An 18,795-nucleotide genomic window follows, 5' to 3' on the forward strand; every position below is an offset into this window, starting at 1 on the left:
GGAGAAGGAAAATCGGTGACCAGAGCGAAGCCCAACTGAAGCATAGGTGTGTCAAAGGTGGGTGCCCTGTGGGCCCTATGGACTTCGTAGAAAGAAATAACAAAAGGTAAGTTCTTACCATATCTCATTTTCAACTTCAGGGTCCATAGGGTTCACAGGGAGATGTTGGGGAGGTCCCTAAACAGTCCCTTCAAGGGTGGGGACACTTCTGTGTGGAGAGGAGAATCCTCCCCCCAAAGGAAGCATCCTGAGAGGCAAAGGTATCAAGTGCGTAATACCTCAGAAAGGTGTGGACAGAAGACCACGTGGCCACCTTACAAAGCTGAACAGCCGAGGCGCTGTGACGAGCTGCCCATGAAGGACCCACAGACCGAGTAGAATAAGCAGTAATAGAGGGCGGAACTGGAAGGCCATCAGAAGTGTAAGCCTCAGAGATCGTCATGCGAATCCATCTAGCTAAAGTCTGCTTATTGGCTAGCCATCCCTTCTTGTGGAAACCATAGAGTATGAACAAGGAGTCTGACTTCTGAAGGGAACTGGTATGGTCCACATAAATCCGGAGGGTACGTACCACCTCCAATGAGGCCTCGCCTGCCGAGAGGTCTGGAGAATTAAAGGCCGGTACAATAATTTCCTCATTAATGTGGAAACTAGAAACCTTAGAAAGGAACACAGGGCGAGTCCGAAGCACCGCCCTGTCCTTGTGAAAAACTAGAAATGGGGAACGACAAGAGAGAGCCACCAAGTCTGACACCTTTCTGGCGGAAGCTATAGCCAGAAGAAAAACAGTTTTTGCTGTAAGTAATTTGAGATCCACTAAGTACAGGGGTTCAAATAGAGGGTCCTAGGGACAACAGCCAAATCCCAAGGCGCCACAGGAGGGACAAAGTGAGGCTGAATGCGAATGACACCCTGTAGGAAAGTGCGGATATCAGGAAGAGGAGCAATACTTCGCTGGAACCACACTGACAGAGCAGATACATGCACCTTCAGTGAGGCAAGGCGGAGACCAAGATCCAAACCTGCCTGCAGGAAAGCCAAAACTCTGGATATCCGAAACACCTGGGGATTGTAACCTTTGGGACGACACCATAGAAAGTAGGTGTGCCACACTCTGTGGTAAATCCTGGCAGAGGCTAGTTTACGTGCTCTGAGAATGGTGTTAACCACAGAGCAGGAAAAACCCTTGGACCTTAGGAGGGATGTCTCAAGAGCCACGCCGTCAAAGACAGACGACCCAGGTCCGGGTAAAGGCAAGGACCCTGAGACAACAGGTCTGGACGTTGAGGCAACAGCAACAGAGAGTCGACGGACAGACTCTGGAGATCTGTGTACCAGTGACGTCTGGGCCACGCTGGAGCCACCAGCAGGACAGTGCCACCTTCTTGTTTGAACTTCCGAATTACTCGAGGAAGAAGGGAGACTAGAGGAAACAGGCACGCAAACTGAAAGGTCCACTTGACTGACAGCGCGTCTACCAGGAGAGCCATGTTGTCTCTTGTTCTGGACCCGTACACTGGCAGTTTCTGATTGTGTCGGGAGGTCCATAAGGTCCACGTCCGGAAGGCTCCATTTGTCCACTAGGAGCTGAAACACTTCTTGGTGAAGAGACCATTCCCTGGGATGCACGTCGTGATGGCTAAGGAAGTCCGCTTCCCAATTGAGAACTCCTGGAATGAACACTATCGAAACGGCTGGGAGATGGCCTTTCGCCCATGTCAGAATGCGTGGCACCTCTGTCATTGCTGCCTGACTTCGAGTTCCTCCTTGATGGTTGATGTAAGCCACAGTCGTGGCATTGTCTGACTGAACCTGCACGGGCTTTCCATGAAGTACGAGTCTGGCTTGTTGCAGGGCCCTGAAGACCGCCCGAAGTTCCAATATGTTGATTGGCAGGGCAGACTCCTCTGTTGTCCACCCTCCCTGAAATGAGGTTGGACCTGTCACTGTGCCCCAACCCCGGAGAGTGGCGTCCGTCATCAGGAAGACCCAGTCTGGAATCCAAAAGGGGTGCCCCTTGGTGAGGTGACCAGTCTGCAGCCACCAAGCAGGAGACAGACGCACCTCAGGAGAGAGCACCATTGTTTGTGCCTTTATCTGATGGGGGTAATCCGTCCCACCTGGAGAGGATCAATTTCTGCAGAGGCCGGGAATGAAACCAGAAATATTCCACCATGTCGAAAGTCGATACCATGGATCCCAGTAACTGCATTGCTGAGTGAATGGACACGTGACGACTGTGGAGGCATCTGCGTACGCGCATCTGCAAAGTGGAAAACTTTTCTGCTGTCAGAAAAATCTCTTCTTGTTGTGAATCCAACAGAGCTCCCAGATGGAGCATCCTCTGGGATGGAGTCAAGGAGGGCTTCATCCAATTGATCAACCATCCATGAGCCTGAAGCACCAAAATCGTGAGTTATAGATGGGGGTGAAGTACCTCTGGAGACCCTGAGAAAAGTAAAGGTCGTCCAGGTAAGGCAACAGGCGGACCCCTTGCAGCCGCAGATGGGCTGCCATTACCGCCATAATTTTGGTAAACACCCGAGGTGCAGTAAAGAGGCCAAACAGTTGAGCCCGAAACTGGAAATGTTGTTGCAGTACAGCAAACCTGAGGAAACGCTGGTGAGACTAAGAAATCGGAATATGCAGGTAGGTATGCATCCTGAATATACAGCGACACCATAAAATCCCCAGGTTCCATCGCCAGTATAAATGAGCTTAGGGTTTCCATCCTGAAACGAGGTACCCTGAGAAATTTGTTCAGGGACTTCAGATTGAAAATACGCCAATTGGATCCGTTTGGTTTCTGAACCAGAAAGATTGGAAAAATAACCCGTTCACCTCTGGGGTAACGGGACCGGTATGATGACCCCTGCTTGAAGCAAAGATTGTACTGCCTTCTGTATTTGTAAGGCCTTGTCTGACTGAAGGCCTGTGCAAAAAAAACTGATGGGGAGGTCTTCTGTGGAAAAAGAGGGCATACCCGTGAGAGACCACTTCTCTTACCCAGGTGTCTGTTGTAGTCTGACCCCAGCACTGGGAAAACTGAAGAAGTCTGCCTCCCACCCTGGAATCCCCTAAGGGGAGGCCTGTCCCGTCAGGTTGAGGACTTGTCATCAGGCTTGACAGCCGGATGTCTCGCACTCCAAGCTTGCTTCTTGGGCTTGGCAGTCGTTTTGGGGGCTGACGGCCTAGGAAAGGACTGACCTTTAGGCTTACCTTGGGGCCGATAGTACGTGAGGGTTTATGCCCTATTTCTCCCTCCTAACCCTGCAGCACATTTCTTGCATGACAGCAGGTCAGGAGCAGAGTTTTGCACATTATCATCACTGCCAAACATAATGTAGAGGATAGCGTGCACACTGTATGTGACCCACCACACAGATAGAATGAACTGTGAGGTTTAATACAGACCCTGACAACACTTGCACTGTAAGGGATCAGTGAGAAAAAGCACAGGTAAAGTAGTATGGCTGACAGAAGGAAAAAGAAATACAGACAGCGCTAGCATAAAGTCACATACAATGCAGAAAAAAAAAACACCTGCACAATAGCACTACAATTCAACTACACAGACTCAGCATCTGGTAGGCTATAGTGGTACATACGCTGACCACAATGAAGGAGAGGTATGTAGGGGGACCCGGACTCCGCACGTCCAGCAAGATCTGCGACTAGCCTGGAGAAAATGGCTGCCAGAGACCTCAGAGGGGGCGTATCCAGAGTAGTAGAGCTGCCTCAGCACAGCCAGACCACAGTGGAAAGGGGAGGAGCCGGCTGTTAAACAGGGAAGACCGCCTCCCCTGGCCGGCAATTAACCCCCGGGGTGCTGGATCAGCATGTGTCCCTGGCGGTCTAGTGGCAGCACAGGGAATTAGTGCCTGGCTCCACCTGCCGTCATCCCCGGGGAGTCCCCAAGACCCGGAAAAAAAAAAAAAAAAGACTGCTTTTCAGTGGGTCACCGCACGCAGTGACCCAACGCTTAACTGCTCCTCGTGAAGTCCAGCCGCAGTCCAGGGATACCCGCGGGGTCCCTGCTAGCTGAAACCCCGGAGTCCCGCCAAAATACCCGGAAGAGTACCGGCGTCTTGGCGCCGGCAGGGTGACGGAGTGGCAGCGCGAACGTCCTCTGGATTGTACGCTCAGAAGAAATGAAGAACCTTCTTTTAAAAATCTTCAGGGGCTTGAACAGCCCCACTGTGTTGCCAGTGTCCTGACTCCAGCCGGGCACCCAACAAAACTGAGGTGCCTCTGGCCCGGGGGTGGGAGTATAGGGGGAGACCCAGTGCATCCTTGGAGAAAAATGTAACTGTGTGGTGCCTGGATGACTTTGCCATCACCTTTACCTCAAGGTCTCCCTGTGGAGCCTATAGACCCTGAAGTAGAAATTCTCTCTTTTTATCTACTCCTGCTGACCCATTTTCTTTGTGTCGGCATTGAAAATAGTTAAGCTTGGTACAGGTAATAAACAATGTTCTAGCTGTTCTCATGTGAGCCTTGTATACTGAGGGGAGCACTATACAAATGAGGTTTGGGGGTCCAGCTCCCTGTTGCACAGTTGTCATTGTTGCACAGCGGTTGGTAATACTACCGCTGGAGTTCAGTACTGGCTGGAGGACAGTACAGTCCGGCTCCCTGGGGAACTGCAGTTGTACTCCCATTATTCTCCCCTGCCATCCTGTGTGCCCATATTGCTACTACTCCCATCTGTCACCCGCTTCCCTACTTCTAGTCCGACCCCCAGTCAGCTGTCATATGTTCCTGCTACTACCATCCCAAACTGTCATGTGTCCCTACTACAGATACTTCCCCCACCAGCTGTCATGTGTCCTTAGTACTGCTACCCCAACCCAGCTGTCACCATGCGTCACAACTACTGATAGTTCTCCCATAAACGGCCATCATATTTACCTACTAGTACTAGCACCAGCTATTTGTCATATGTCCCTACTACTGACTCCACCCAATCATCATGTCCTTACTATGTCCCCTCCCAGGTGTCATGTGCCCCTTCTATTACGATCACCATCTTCAGCTGTCATATATACCCAACTACTCCTACCCCCATCTATAATCCTATGTCCCTACCACCATTAGCCCATGCTAAATCATTAAAATATGCAACACTTGTATATCTGTGTGCGTCTTAGTCTTTATACGAAGCACAAAGGAACTTGTCATGAAAGAAAAAAAGCTGCGGGCGCTGCATTACAGCAATTCTTATACAGATTCATACTCAGTCGAACAGATATTCAAGTGTTGCAAATCAAATTAATCAGTGCAGTCTTGTGAAGAGGTCTGTTGCAATCGATTGTGACAGACGTACTTTCAAGCAAAAATGACGGAGCGGAGTCGCACGGGACCTGGAGCGTCTAGAAGGGCTCTTTGGTGTGACTGTAATAGTGTATGAGGACACATATGTAGGCTGAAAGGTGGGATAGGCCCAAAGAAAAGCCATTTCCACAAATAAAATTAGATATTGAGAAGAGCCCTTAACTCAGATAGCCAAGAGAAGGACCATCTCACATAAAAGAAACTCATCTCCACTGAACCCAAGAGTTCAAAAGCCAGCAAGATTAGATTGAAATCTCAAGAAGGGATTGGAGGACTATATGGAGGTTACAGGTGACCGGCAAAACAAAAATTGTTCTATAGGAAAACGTAGATCCAAGATCTGAACCTTTAAATACCTAAGTTTCAAACCATTTTTTATGTCCTCCTGCACAAACAGAAGCAAACTGAAATGAAGATGATTTTTGACATTGTTTAAAAAAAAAAGTAAAAAAAAAATTCATCTGTTAGTAAATGTATGATTTAGACCCTGAAATACGAAAATAGATCAAAAATCAACCTTTAGTAAATATACCTCTCAGAGTCCAAAGATTCTGGAATAGATACAGAAAAGTAACAACCCCCTAACCCTAAAAGTTGGCGTCTTTAGTCACAATTGTCCATCTTGAAGACACTGTGATGACCTGGATAGCAAAGTCGTGGTGCGACTTATTCCATTTCAATAGCTTGATTTGCATGAACCGTAACAAATTGCACAGCTTCAAAAGTTGTGAGCATATTCCCTAAGGCTGGGTACACACTAGACTAAATATGTTGTCCGATCCCGCAGATCGGAAACAACGCATTGGGTACATCCACTAGTAAGTACCCATGATATTCGCGCTAGCGAAATCGCCCATTGGCCATGCTGCAGGGCTGACAGGAGATGTCGCCAACAATGCCATGCTGCAGAATGGAGCATGACATGTAGCTCCCCCCATCGGACCCGGTATTGGCAAGTGCGTATGCACTTGCCGCATGCAGGGTCCCGTCGCAAGCGTTGTCGTGCTGGGTACACATCGTGTAGTGTGTAAAAGACTGGATCTGTCAAAATTATAACAAACTGCCAAATATACCAAATTTGAGACCATATCCCAAATTTAACATGGTACAAAATTATTAGTTATCTGAAGTCCAGAGTGCAGTGGGTCCCGCAATATCTTGCCCATGTGTGCCGCTGCTCAGCTTGCTCCTGACTACTAACATGGGGGCAATTCAATGAATGCAATGTTGAATAGCACTGGGAATGAGCTCCCGGCGTTAATTAAATGGTCTCCATCACGCCCTTCACTTACATTGGGAGATGCAAATTAACATGGACAAACTCCAGGAAAGGAACAAAATAAATAAATTGGTTACTCACCACATGCCTGGCTATAGGCACTGGCCTGCACAAACAGCACGTACAGAGGTGCAGGGAGATGACGAGCTATCTCATACTGTTTGTGCATGCAGTCAAAGGGCATTGACAAGTATTCCTGTACTGGCAATGATGCCTGGGAAGAGAATAATATGCATTTCAGGTTGAAACTCAATAAATATGCTACTTTCTTATTGTTTACATTCAGTTACTGCATTTGACATGATCATGGACAGATTTAGCATTAGACACAGTCACTAGGGGACAAACAGCATAGGTCAAGGGAAAACTTTTTTTTCCTGCACAAAACTATTCTCGATCAAGAGCAATGAATAATGAAATGTGTAAAGAACGAAGAACAAAAACTTGTCTTATTAATATATCTTAGTCATATTCTGCTCTGTATTCTGACAGCTGATGCAAAGCATGAGAAAGTACTGCTTTATAAAAACAATTGCTATGAGTCTAGTTACCTTATAGCAGTGTATAAATCAGTGTTTCAGAGGCACAAACAGAAAATGGACTACCTATTGTCATTACACAACAGGGCATGAATAGGAAGCCAACTTGCACTGAATAATATATGAACCACTATGTTCGGTCTTCCCTTAAATTGCTGCGTTTACTCCAACATTCCAAGTTTCAGCATTGTAACACTCTATACATGGAATGAGCAGCAACCTCCCCAGGTACATAATGTCAACAACATGTGAAAATAATTTAGATAGAAAACCTGACAATTCAGTGAATGAATAAATCTTCTGTGGCTCAGGTATCAATCACAACTAAATAGGATAACACTTTGTACTACCTTCCCCTGTTACCAGACTGTCTCTTATAGAATTGCTGCAGCATGTTACCTGCATAATGCTGTGGAGCTGTGGCTGCAGACTGCTCAGATATTCCTTCTTGACTTCTATCTCCTTCAGAATCTTCTCCTTACTGGCCAAGCTCTCCTTGTACTTCTCCGCTAACCTAACAGGGGGGATGGAGTATGTGATTCCTACATAAAATACTAAGAACATTTTATAGGCCAGACCTGCTAAGAGTAATAAAGAGGGAATAACACAAATCTACCTCTCTCTCAAGCCTTCAAAAAATGTAGAGAGCAGCATCAGTAACGTCCACTGACAATTACAAATACATTGTCCAATAAGTCCATGGGTACATACTACTACACACACACACACACAAAACTACATAAATGCCGATTTAAGGTTACGTAACTAGATTGGCCAGAAAGTATACAATAAATGGGTAGCAATAATTAAATTCCAAATAAATGTGCTCAGGGAAAATATGTAAAGTGTATTTATGATAGGATGATCATTTTAGTAAGGAACTAAGTGGTGTACACATAGGGAACAACATCTAGCGTTCCCGTTAGGCTGTTTCTGCGGGGCGCTGCGCCCTGCCCTATTTCTAAAGGGCAGAAAGCACCGTGCCCTCGAGCGTGGCGCTTCTCTGAAACAGCCTGCGGGTTCTGTCCCCTCCAGCGGACCGCAGTGTCCCACAGGTGGAGAAAACGGTAGTGAAGCGTTGGCGGCTGACCGGCATATCCGTAAGTGCCGGGCACGGCCCCAAGAGTCACGAAAAGGGGACGCGTCATAAAGACGACCCCTTTTCCTTGGCCACGCTCCCTTTTCTGGCTTGCGCAGAAGTGCCCTTTCTCTAGGTCCAGCGTCCTGCCCGGCACTGGACCTAGAGTGAACACTAAACATCTGAGAGACTTTATTTAGAGAACGGATCAATGCATACATGAGCTGGCATGTGTGAATAAGATAAAGATGAGTATAATATATACCTTATTCATTCATATAATGAAAATGGCAAAACACCGAATACTTGTAATAAACAAAATAACAGGACACCATCCTCCTTGCACAGCAAGGTGTGTTAAGATAGTGAAGAGAAGCGGTTGAATGGTGGTCCGTAGAGAATAAAAGGGGTTGGGGGGCGGAGAAGGAAGAGGAGGAGGAATCTAGGGGGGGTTGAGGAAAGATTCATGTCAGATGTGCCAACAGAAACAAGTTCACTAGCAATTAGCGTTCCTGCTAGGCTGTTTCAGCGGGGCGCAACGCCCTGCCCTATTTCTGAAGGACAGAAAGCACCCTGCCCTCCAGCGTGGCTGCCTCCACCAGCGAGCCGCAGTGTCCCACGGGTGGTCAAAACGGCGGCGCAGCGGCCACCACCAGTGAATGGATGCCGGGCGCATGCACTTGGCGGCATTTCCGTAAGTGCTGGGCATGCCGCCAGGAGTGACGAAAAGGGAATGCGTCAAAGACACGCCCCCTTTTCGGGCAGCAGAAGTGCCCTATCTCTAGGTCCGGCGCCCAGCCTACTGCCGGACCAAGAGTGAACACTCAGCAATCAAATGTTGAATAAATGTTAAAATAGATGTCCAAGGTTACCATGTTTGAGAAACAGATAAGGATGAGCTGTGGAGAACACTGGTCATGAAAACCATTTTGTAAACGTGCCAACTGCAAGGTTGTGGCCAGTGTGATGTGAAGTTCAACAGTTAATAGAGAAAATTACAATTTCTAACCTTTTCCTCTGTTCAAGCTCCCAGTCCAGACGTGCCAGCGTTTGCTGGTGGGGGTCACTGGAAGTCATTTCTGCTTTGCTGATCCCTGGAGGAGCTTCTCTGTAAAATTCTTCCACACTCACCAGATCAATTTCTTCATGTTTTGACCTGCATATATAATAAGTGTAACATTATAAATCTTGTTTAACACTTCCACAAAAGTACGTGGCTAAACTTAAGAATGTTAATGTAGTGATTACGATTTTCAGAAAGCGGATTTATATTTCATGGAATATACTGTATCTCTGAATTTTGAAGTTGGTCATGTAACACCGCTCTTGTGGCAGCCAACATGAACACAAATAGACCAGGAAGAGGAGCGTAGACATTTCTGGCCTGCAAGCCTCATCGTCTTACTTGAATTCCAGACACTTGGTGATCTCCTTCTGAAGATGCATGACTTCATATAGCAAGTTCTGCAGCTGCAGATGATACGCATCCACCTTCTGTTTGGCCTGAAAGAGAATACAAAAACCATTAAAACACAACTAAAAACGTTAAGGCGCACATCCACTTTCCGATTTCTATGAGCGATTGAACGATAACGATATCGTTATCGTTAAATCGCTCATGAATCGTACACATTAATGTCGGAAATGACCAGCAATGCGCGCTCCCGCTGGTCTTTTCCAACATCAATCATCTCCCGAACATTCCGGTCAGTCTGACGATAATGTCAGGTTGAGCATGTAAGGGGATGATTGATGTGCCTACACTGAACGACTGATCGTTCAGTGTAGGCACAGCACAGTCTGTGAAACGACTGCACGATGACAATGCCGTAATCGTGCTGTCGTTTCAAAGTCTGCTAGTGGATGTGCCTCATTATCCTGAGAAACAAATTTTTTTAACATGAAAAATAAATGACTGCAGAACAGGTCAGTAAACAAAACAACTGATATGTATTGTTTGTTAAATATTGTAGCATTAACGAGAAAGTGTACATAACGTTTTATCATCATTAGTGGATAGATAGCTATCAAGAGTTAACAAAACAAAAACCAGTCAGTACTGCACAAAGCAAGCAAGACTGATGTGATAATTCTAGTAGCATATAAAAGTAAAAGAACAAAAAGTTAAATGAAGGTGTTGCCAAACAAAAAATAAACCACTAACAACAAAGACAGAACAAAATCTAGAATGAAGAGATGGGATAAGCTTGGGAAAAACAGAGGTTTACCTCATGGGTTTGGTCTCGAGCCTTCTTTAGGCGAATGTGAGCCAGGCGGTTTAGTTTCTTAAGGGTCATAAAGTGCACACAACTTTGGATCTTCTTCTCTTCAATCTCTGCAGCCTGAAAGAGAGCATAGTTACCTAAAGTTTATATTGGCATCTAAGTAGAAAAAAACAACAACAATGAACAAAAATAGAATGGCTTGGTTATAGAAGTGTGGCTTGTTTATTTTTACAAAAACTGATTGTTTCCTATAAATTTTTTCTGTAAATGTCTAATGCATTATTTCTCTGATGAATAAAAGAAACGTTAAAAAAAAAAAAAAAAAAAATCTGTAAGTCTTTAGATAACACAGCATGTCAAAAATTTCAGACAAACACGACAATCATAAGGGAGTACAATTACACAAATGTGCTGTGTAGTTGGCGATATAGAGTATTTTAGTCTAGTCCATAGGTGCCAAACTCTATCAGGGGTATTCAATTTTGGAGCAAAAATTTCAGAATCGGCAATAAATTATCGCTGATGACATCATTTTCGCCGATTTCAATTATCTCCGTATTCAATTTCAAAGACTTTTTGCAGGTTCAAAAAGTCTGAAAAAAAAACGGGGATAACTTATCACCACTGAATAGGTGGCGAAAAAAAGTTCTGAATTGGGGTTTAGGGGTGCAGGCTTAAAAAAAATAGCCTGCACCACTGGGAATGACGTTTTAAAAATAACTGTCAAAAAAAGTTTTAAAAAAAAATATGGACACCCCAAAAAATTAATTTAAAAATTGGGGTGAAAGAAAAAAAAAAGGAAAAAAAAAGGAAAAAAAAGTGTTTAAAAATAGGGAAATAGGTTCAGGGCTATTCTGCAAGTATGCGACAGGTGTTTTCTAGAATAGGCTATTAGCGGCAGGTGCATTTTTGCAGAATTTAAAAAAAAATTACTTTAGGGACATAAAAATATGCTAGTACCCATTTTCATGTACCCCAAATTTGATGGGACCACTTAAAAAAAATGAAAATAACCACCTAAGTGCTCTTCTGCATCACTTCTTCAATGTCGGGAAAAAAACACCTGCCGTGGCTATTTAAAACCCCGACTTTCATTTGCAGGCTAAAACGGGGGTACCCATAGTGATCCCCCATGTTTTTACAGCTTTAGGGGGGGTCCTACAATTTATTCCAGGTAAATCACGTTTTTTTTTCGCCGATCCTATTTCGCTGGCTCCCGTTTTCGTAGCTTTTTAATTGAACACTGGGATAAAGTGGGCGCACGCCCAATACTTTATCCCAGGAAAAGCTCAGATGTGGAGCAAAAAGTCCAGCACTGACTTTTCGCTCCCATATTGAATACCCCTTTATGTCTGAAAGGGGTATCATAGTACATTGGCACCTAGAACAACACAGGTGACAGGAGCTCAAAAATAAACTATAGAAGACCTACAGGTAACGTTAAATACACACAATTCTACCAGAATTTATTTCCTACTAATACTTGTAGGCTGGACCAGTATATAGCATTTAAAACACAGTTAGTGTAATTCAAACAAGCCTACTGCCAATATGAAGATATTTATTGCGGTGACAACCAAAATATTATCCATGTTTGTAAAAAAAACCCACCTCCAAATAACGGTCATCGCATACATCCTTTCCAATAAGCATAAATCAGTATTGCACTTTTCTCCTATGTACACCAACTGATGGATATAAATGGCTGTCTGGTACATTCTTCAATTTCCAGTGGGTTGAGGGCCAGTTGGCAGTCAAGTTAGCAAACTGGTAAATTATGATCACTGGCAAGAAGACCAGACAGCAACAAGAGAAGAGTTGTTCCAGTTAATGTTAACTATATATACTATTACATTTAAAAAAAAAAAAAGCAACAACTTGTATAAAGATATAGATGGATTTCAAATGGGGTGAAGCTACACCAAAAAGGTATATTTTCAATTACAACCAAAACTGAAAATATAAGCAGAATATCCTAAAAGGCTACTACCAGGAATTCAGTATTTAGCAAGTCCCCGGCTTTGCCACATGCCCATGGCACTGCTCCTCCAATACACCCACTGAAAACGTGTCTTGGTGGGACAAACACGACCTGGTCTGCAGGAATGTGGAGAGTCAAGTAAAGTCTGACATACTCTGCACTTCTGCTGACACAATCTTCCCTTCAGCAGTGGTAGTGTGCAGCGTAGTGGTGGGGGCTTGGAAGAGTAGTGGGTAGCCTTAATTCTAGATTACCAGTAACCTCTTAGAACTGGGTGGTAGCAAATCTTCAGTTTTGTGTGTATTCTATTTTAACCAAGTTTCAAATGATTAAGTGAAATGCTGCTCAAACAAACATGAGTGACAGGTGATTGTGTTTCGCTACAAACAAGTTCATATATTTAATACATGAACATACTGTCCATTTAAAATAAAGATGTTAAATGCTTTATATTAAAAAGTATAGTAATAATCAATCTAGTAACTAAATGCATGTGGAGGATGTTTTATGCAATGTAAGGGCATGTGGAAGGTCTGATGGGCAATATCAGGCTCATATGGGGAGGTCTTAAAGCAGAGGTTCTCAAACTCGTCACAGGTCACATATTCCAGGTCACCCAGCAGGTGCACAGGTGTAGTCATTACTTACTGACACATTTTAAAAGTTCCACTGGTGGAGCTAATTATTTCACTTGTGGTTCTGTGAGGAGACCTGGAAAACATGCACTGTTTGGGGTCCGGAGGACAGAATTTGAGAAACTGTGTCTTCGAGCATGTGGGGAGATCTGATCATATTAAAGTGTAGCGATCTGATGGCATGTGGGAAGGTCTGAGGGACATTTAAGACCCATGTGGGGAGTTCTGGGGGTATTTATGGGGCATGTGAAAAGGCCTGAAGGGCAATTAAGGGGCATGTGAGGAGGTCAAGACGAAAAATTATGATGAGATCTAGAAACAGTGAAGGACACATATAATTACAAACTCTATACGATAACTGCATAGCCATGCAAAAATACAACAACTGGCATTATTCACTACCTGAAGGGGGAACGGGTGAGGTCCAGTAAACATGCAAAACTGCTGTAGCCGTGTTACTCATATGATTAAGAAAAAGTGTGGCCAATGGAATTTCAGAGCAAAAAGCAGGCAGAAACTGGGGCCAGCTGAAAAACTAGTGGCAAAAGATTTCTGTAGCCAAGTTAATTATTCTGTTCCAGGAGGGGCCAAAGAGAGAGCAATCCCAAGAGATATACTTCATACAGAAGCTGACAAAAAGCACTTTATAAACCAATGGCAACGTGCAGTGAACAAACTGGTAAAATCCAGACCGCGTTTTACGGGCCTGATTCAGAGATGTACGCTAATGACACAGCTACTGCATCTTTGTAAGCACTGGCTGTGTGATAATAAGCTAATGCCACAGGAGGCGTCTATTTGCACAAGACGGCTTCTCTGATCCGTTGCTGCGTCCAAAGAAGCAGCATTAGATCATCTGCGTGAACATCAGTCACCTGAGTAACCCTCAGGCTACTCAGGGAGACCAGGGAATTGAATCCAGTGAAGCTGCATCCAAGGACGCAGTCACTGCTTTCAGCACACCCAGAAAATGTGGGCAACACGCCCCTGTTTTCTGCAATGCTGCCTGTCACCGCCCCCACTCTGTCAATCAAGCTGCGGAGTCCAGGGAACTGTGAGCGATGTCACAGAATGAGATCTGCACATGCACAGATCTCACACCATCTGACATGTATGTAAACCATCGGGTTTGCGTACTGTACATGTCTGAATTAGGCCCTAAATCACCGAAGAGTTCCTGTGATTTAAGAAAAAAACTGGAGAAACCGAACTGGAAAAAATTATCCTCCTGCCGCACCAAAACACTCACCACATCTTTGATACCCTTGCTTTTAAGATCCTGGATTTCAGCCATGAGCCTCTGCAAATCTTCACAGGTTTCCTTATAAAGGACGTAGTCATTTTTTGGATCTCGTAAATCTACTTCGGCTTCCTCACTGTAATATCTGCCCTCCTTTATAAAAATAGAGTACCAATAAAGGAATGTAAAATGTTAAAATACAAAATGCTAAAAGCATAATTTGCTATTAACTTTAGCGATGTAAAAATATAAGCCAAGTTATTTTCCAAGACTAAGGCCCGTATTCAATTTGAGAGGACCCGCGATACTTTTCCACCTCCTGGACTTGTCGCCTACATCGCGTGTTTTGCAGGCGGAAAAGTATCACGCGCGGTTCCCGCATATACCCGTATTCAATTTCAAAGTACGCGTAAACGGGACCCGGCGAAACTTAAACAAGCGGAAAGTCCTGTCAGATTTGGGGAAATCAGCCTGACACCACCCAAAAGATGCTCTGACATGGGGGTTAGCTATGGTTACCCCCGATTTCGCTTGCTGAAGGTATGTGGTGTTTTTAAACGGGCTCAATAGTTGCTAAATAGCGTTTTTGTATAAGTGGTGCAGAATAGTATTTTTTTACTAGGTAGTTTTCTTTGCAGAAAATAACTTATCCCAGCAAATTTGGGGTACTTGAAAATGGGGGCCAGCATATTTTAAAGTTGCTAAAGTTAAGTTTAAAAAATTGTGAAAAATCCACCTGCCGCAATCATCTGCAATGAAAAAAAAAACACATTGGGCATACTTGGGGACCCCCCCAGACTCTAGTTCGCTAGTTTTTAACTTTATCCCCCCCAATTTTTTTTTTTTTTCGCCCCCAAATTCAGAGTGATTTTTTGGGGTGTTAAGTGTTTTTAAAAAAATTTACGCAGTTTACCTTTGGGGGAACTTTCTGAAGGCTGCACGGGGGTTCCCGCAACGTTGCACTCCAAAACCCCAATTCTGCACTTTTTTCTGCCTGCTATTCATAGGCGAAACTATTCCGCCTATTACATTGCATTGACTTTCCACCTAGGCAGAAAGTCTTTCAAATTGAATACAGCTAAACTTTTCCCCAGATTCCAGCTTTTCGTCTCAAATTGAATACGGGCCTTAAACTTCAGTTCGGTCATAGTGGTTTACCTGCTCTTCATGACGGCTTCTCTTTCCCTCTTCACTCCGGATCACTTTTGGTTTCCTCTTCTTAGAATCCGAAGACATTTTTGTAAACACTGTTAAAGTGAATAGAGAATACAATATTCAACGCAAATACCACATTTTGTTGGTGAAAATTATACCATTTTAAAACTTGGTGGTGATCAAACTTATGTGTAATAAAAAAAAGAAAATATAAATCTCAGCAGTTAAAATGTTACTACAAATCAGAGCCCCACCCCACCACATAATTTTGGTTTAGAATGAAGGGAATTTCATGTGGCATGGTGGAGTACAGCCTGATATTTTAGATGGTTGTATTCTATGTTTTGATCATCACCACTCTTTATAGTGTCATATGAGATTCCTCCAATGTTTCCCCCTTTTTCCCCTCTGTCTTCCTTCACCCTATAGGCTAAATCTTATAAAAACTCATTACAAAAATTGAATAGATAAAAAGTTAATATCAATTTGTTTTCCCTCCCCGTTGGGAAGCTTATTACATGACTTAGCCTGAAAGCTTAAACAAAAAAAAACAAATAAAAAAAAAAAAAACTTCTGCAAAGTGCATGCTGGGAATTGTGGTTCAACAGGCGAAACAGTGGCTGCTGATCTGGGATGCGGTGTGTGGTATGCTGCTGACAAACCCAGGTCACCATGACACTTGCACGTTATCTTACTGAGGCCAAGCGTTAGATTATGGAAGATGCTGTATATGCCATACCCAGACTGCGCGGCCCTGTCTCTCTGCTGCAGTGACAGGACCCTGTGACGCTGGATATCCCCAGCAGTCGACCGTGCACGATTTTCAATGAAGGCAGTCGCTTCACTCCTACTTCCGGTCCCTTCTGTTCACCACACCGGGCTGCCAGGAAGTGCCTCTCAGTAAGGGCACCCGCAGCCTACAATAGAGTGTTGAGAAAGAGGACGGGTTAGGCTTTTCCTCCCAGAAGATGATAGAGTACGAGTTTCAAGTCTTCCAGACTGGAGGTGGTGACTGTCTAGTCATCGACCGTTCTAGGCTAGCACAGAATCACGTTCAATGAATGGACTGTATGGTTGTTACAGATGTCAGGTGGATGCAGTTTTGATCTGTTTTAGTAGTTTTATAAGTTTGTTTTTTTTAAATACATGTTATAGGGACGTTTTTGTTATAAATGTATTCCTAGTGGTACTTTGGTGTTGAGCAGCTGAGCTTGACGGAAGAACCAAGGTGCACGGATATCAGATTTTTATTAAACTTGGTAGTTTCTTTTTTTTTTTCATTAGTGCTTTAAATATTATGATGTCCTAAAGTGCAGAATATAAAGAACATGTGAATTAAGTTTCGGAGTAAGGCTAATTATACTGTCAATTTGGTCTATTGACACAAATGAACCCTTTAGCGTCAGCAAATAGCTTTTGCCTAGTGCAAGTTGTCTGATTTGTTGCCATTTATTGCAAACTTCATTCATTACTTTGGTGAGTATACAGAAAGGTATAAACAGCACTGCCTACAGTACATTAGACAGAAAGAAAAATAAGTATAGTCGCAAATGTAGATGATGGTACGATTTCTCAATGCAGTAGTCCTTATCCCTCAGGATTTCATCCAAAGATTCATATATTTGAAGTAGACTAAGCATCATTCTATATACTTCTCCCTATATGCACAAGGGTGTATGGAGTTGTTCATTATATCAGAGATACACGTCTTCGAGAAAGCTATATATGGACTATCCTTGTAGTTTTTTGGATACTGTGACCCAGAAGGTTTCCTAAACCTATTGTACTATATTTATTGTCTACTTCAAATATATGAATCTTTGGATGAAATACTGAGGGATAAGGACTACTGCTTTGAGAAATCGTACCATCATCTACATTTGGGACTGTAATCATATTTGGAAACAGCTTCTAAGCGCTTGTGAGGTTTTCTCTTGCATTGTATTATGTTCTATATTAAGTGGTGATTAATTTAAGCTGCTCTGAAGTGTAGTGCCATTCTTTCAAGTGTTCTTTTCTTTTTAGAAAGAAAAAGACTTCCCACAGGCCGTAAACCAGGCATAACCCTGGGAAGTAAGTTTTTCCTTCATGTACTTGGGAAGTGGACCTAGGCCTAGCCTAGGAGCCTTTAATTGTATTTTTGCTTGTGTAGTCTCAGGGACTTCGCCAGGTTGTAGTTCAGAACATGGGGTACAGTGTGTTTCCAAGTGCTGGCGGTGATGCCGCTCCACTCCCTCACCCTTGGCCTCCTCTTCGCAGCACCCGCCAGATGTGATGCAGTCGCTGTAACAGTCTCCGGTAACCCCGGACAGACAGCCACTGGCCACCAGCATGGCATCAATGACATGACATGCACAGCACCAGCTTAGCTCCGAGAACTCCATGGTCTGTCAGCATGGCAAAAGAACGGCTTGACTCCGGTAACGCTGAGCACTACCAACGCAGTACATGGACTTCAATGTTCGGTTGGTGAGTGAAAAAGGCATGCAGAACCTTGGGGGTGGTCTCTCTGTCAGTCATTCGGTGCCAGACAGTTGGTTTTACGGACAGTCCAAGAACAGTCGATGATGGTGAGTGAAAAGGCGTGCGGAAACTGGAGGCTGGTCTATCGGTCAGTCAGGGAATGAGCGGCAGCAGGGAAGCCAGTGTACCCCATGTTTTGAACTTTTACCACTTTGGCTTACCCTGTTCCCACCTGCCTTTCAATCCGAACCTGCTGTGACTGGAAAAGAATGTCCACAAACTGCTATTATGTTCTCCCGGTGTTTGTGTGGGTTTCCTACGAGAGCTCCAATTTCTACCCAGAGTCCAAAAACATACCGGTAGGTTAATGTTTGGGTGGTAGAGATTTAGGAGCTGATTCAGATTTGCATTTAAGGTGGCCACATTGCGTCCACGAAAATAAATGTGGATATTTGCCTGTATGCAGAGTTGCGGCCGTACTGCCCCTATCCATCTGCTAGCAGAAGTAGCTGTCATGAGATCGCATTTGTACTAGCCACACTTAGCCATCTCATCCCTTAACACGCTGGAAGAACCAATGCCAAAATGGCCTTATAGCCTGCATCATGGTGATTCCTAAAAAAGGCAAAGATCTCGTATATTACACTCGCTATTTCTAATCTTCCCTTTGAATGTAAATAATTTTTTTTTTTCAAATTATAGTATATAATTACTTTCCTTATTGACCGCTCTTCTGTGGAAACGCCAGCTTGGTTTTTGACAGAAAGGCCAATGCCAACACAATTAGGACAATTTAATATCCTACACTGGCCACAAACTCACAACATTGAAGGTTTCCTCCTGTCCATGGGTCCTAAGAAGGGGTT

General features: G+C 44.1%; 1 protein-coding gene across 2 annotated transcripts in view; it reads right to left on the reverse strand.

Annotated features, from left to right (window-relative positions):
• Positions 1 to 18,795, reverse strand: part of THOC5 (THO complex subunit 5) — a 48,989-nt gene that overhangs the window by 18,552 nt on the left and 11,642 nt on the right. Inside the window, exons 2-9 of one of the 2 annotated variants that reach the window (XM_088443527.1) lie at positions 16,206 to 16,383; positions 15,470 to 15,558; positions 14,321 to 14,464; positions 10,459 to 10,572; positions 9,636 to 9,733; positions 9,240 to 9,386; positions 7,552 to 7,666; positions 6,695 to 6,827 (exon numbers count right to left, since the gene is read on the reverse strand). In XM_088443527.1, coding sequence (XP_088299653.1) covers positions 6,695 to 6,827; positions 7,552 to 7,666; positions 9,240 to 9,386; positions 9,636 to 9,733; positions 10,459 to 10,572; positions 14,321 to 14,464; positions 15,470 to 15,547 — 829 coding nt within the window. In that variant the 5' untranslated portion in view covers positions 15,548 to 15,558; positions 16,206 to 16,383. Of the gene's footprint in view, positions 1 to 6,694; positions 6,828 to 7,551; positions 7,667 to 9,239; positions 9,387 to 9,635; positions 9,734 to 10,458; positions 10,573 to 14,320; positions 14,465 to 15,469; positions 15,559 to 16,205; positions 16,384 to 18,795 lie in introns of those variants that run through there. The other variant, XM_088443526.1, reaches the window with a different exon arrangement.

Source organism: Taudactylus pleione, unplaced genomic scaffold, assembly GCF_031769625.1.
Source record: "Taudactylus pleione unplaced genomic scaffold, aTauple2 ptg000330l, whole genome shotgun sequence".
Taxonomy (NCBI): Eukaryota; Metazoa; Chordata; class Amphibia; order Anura; family Myobatrachidae; genus Taudactylus; species Taudactylus pleione.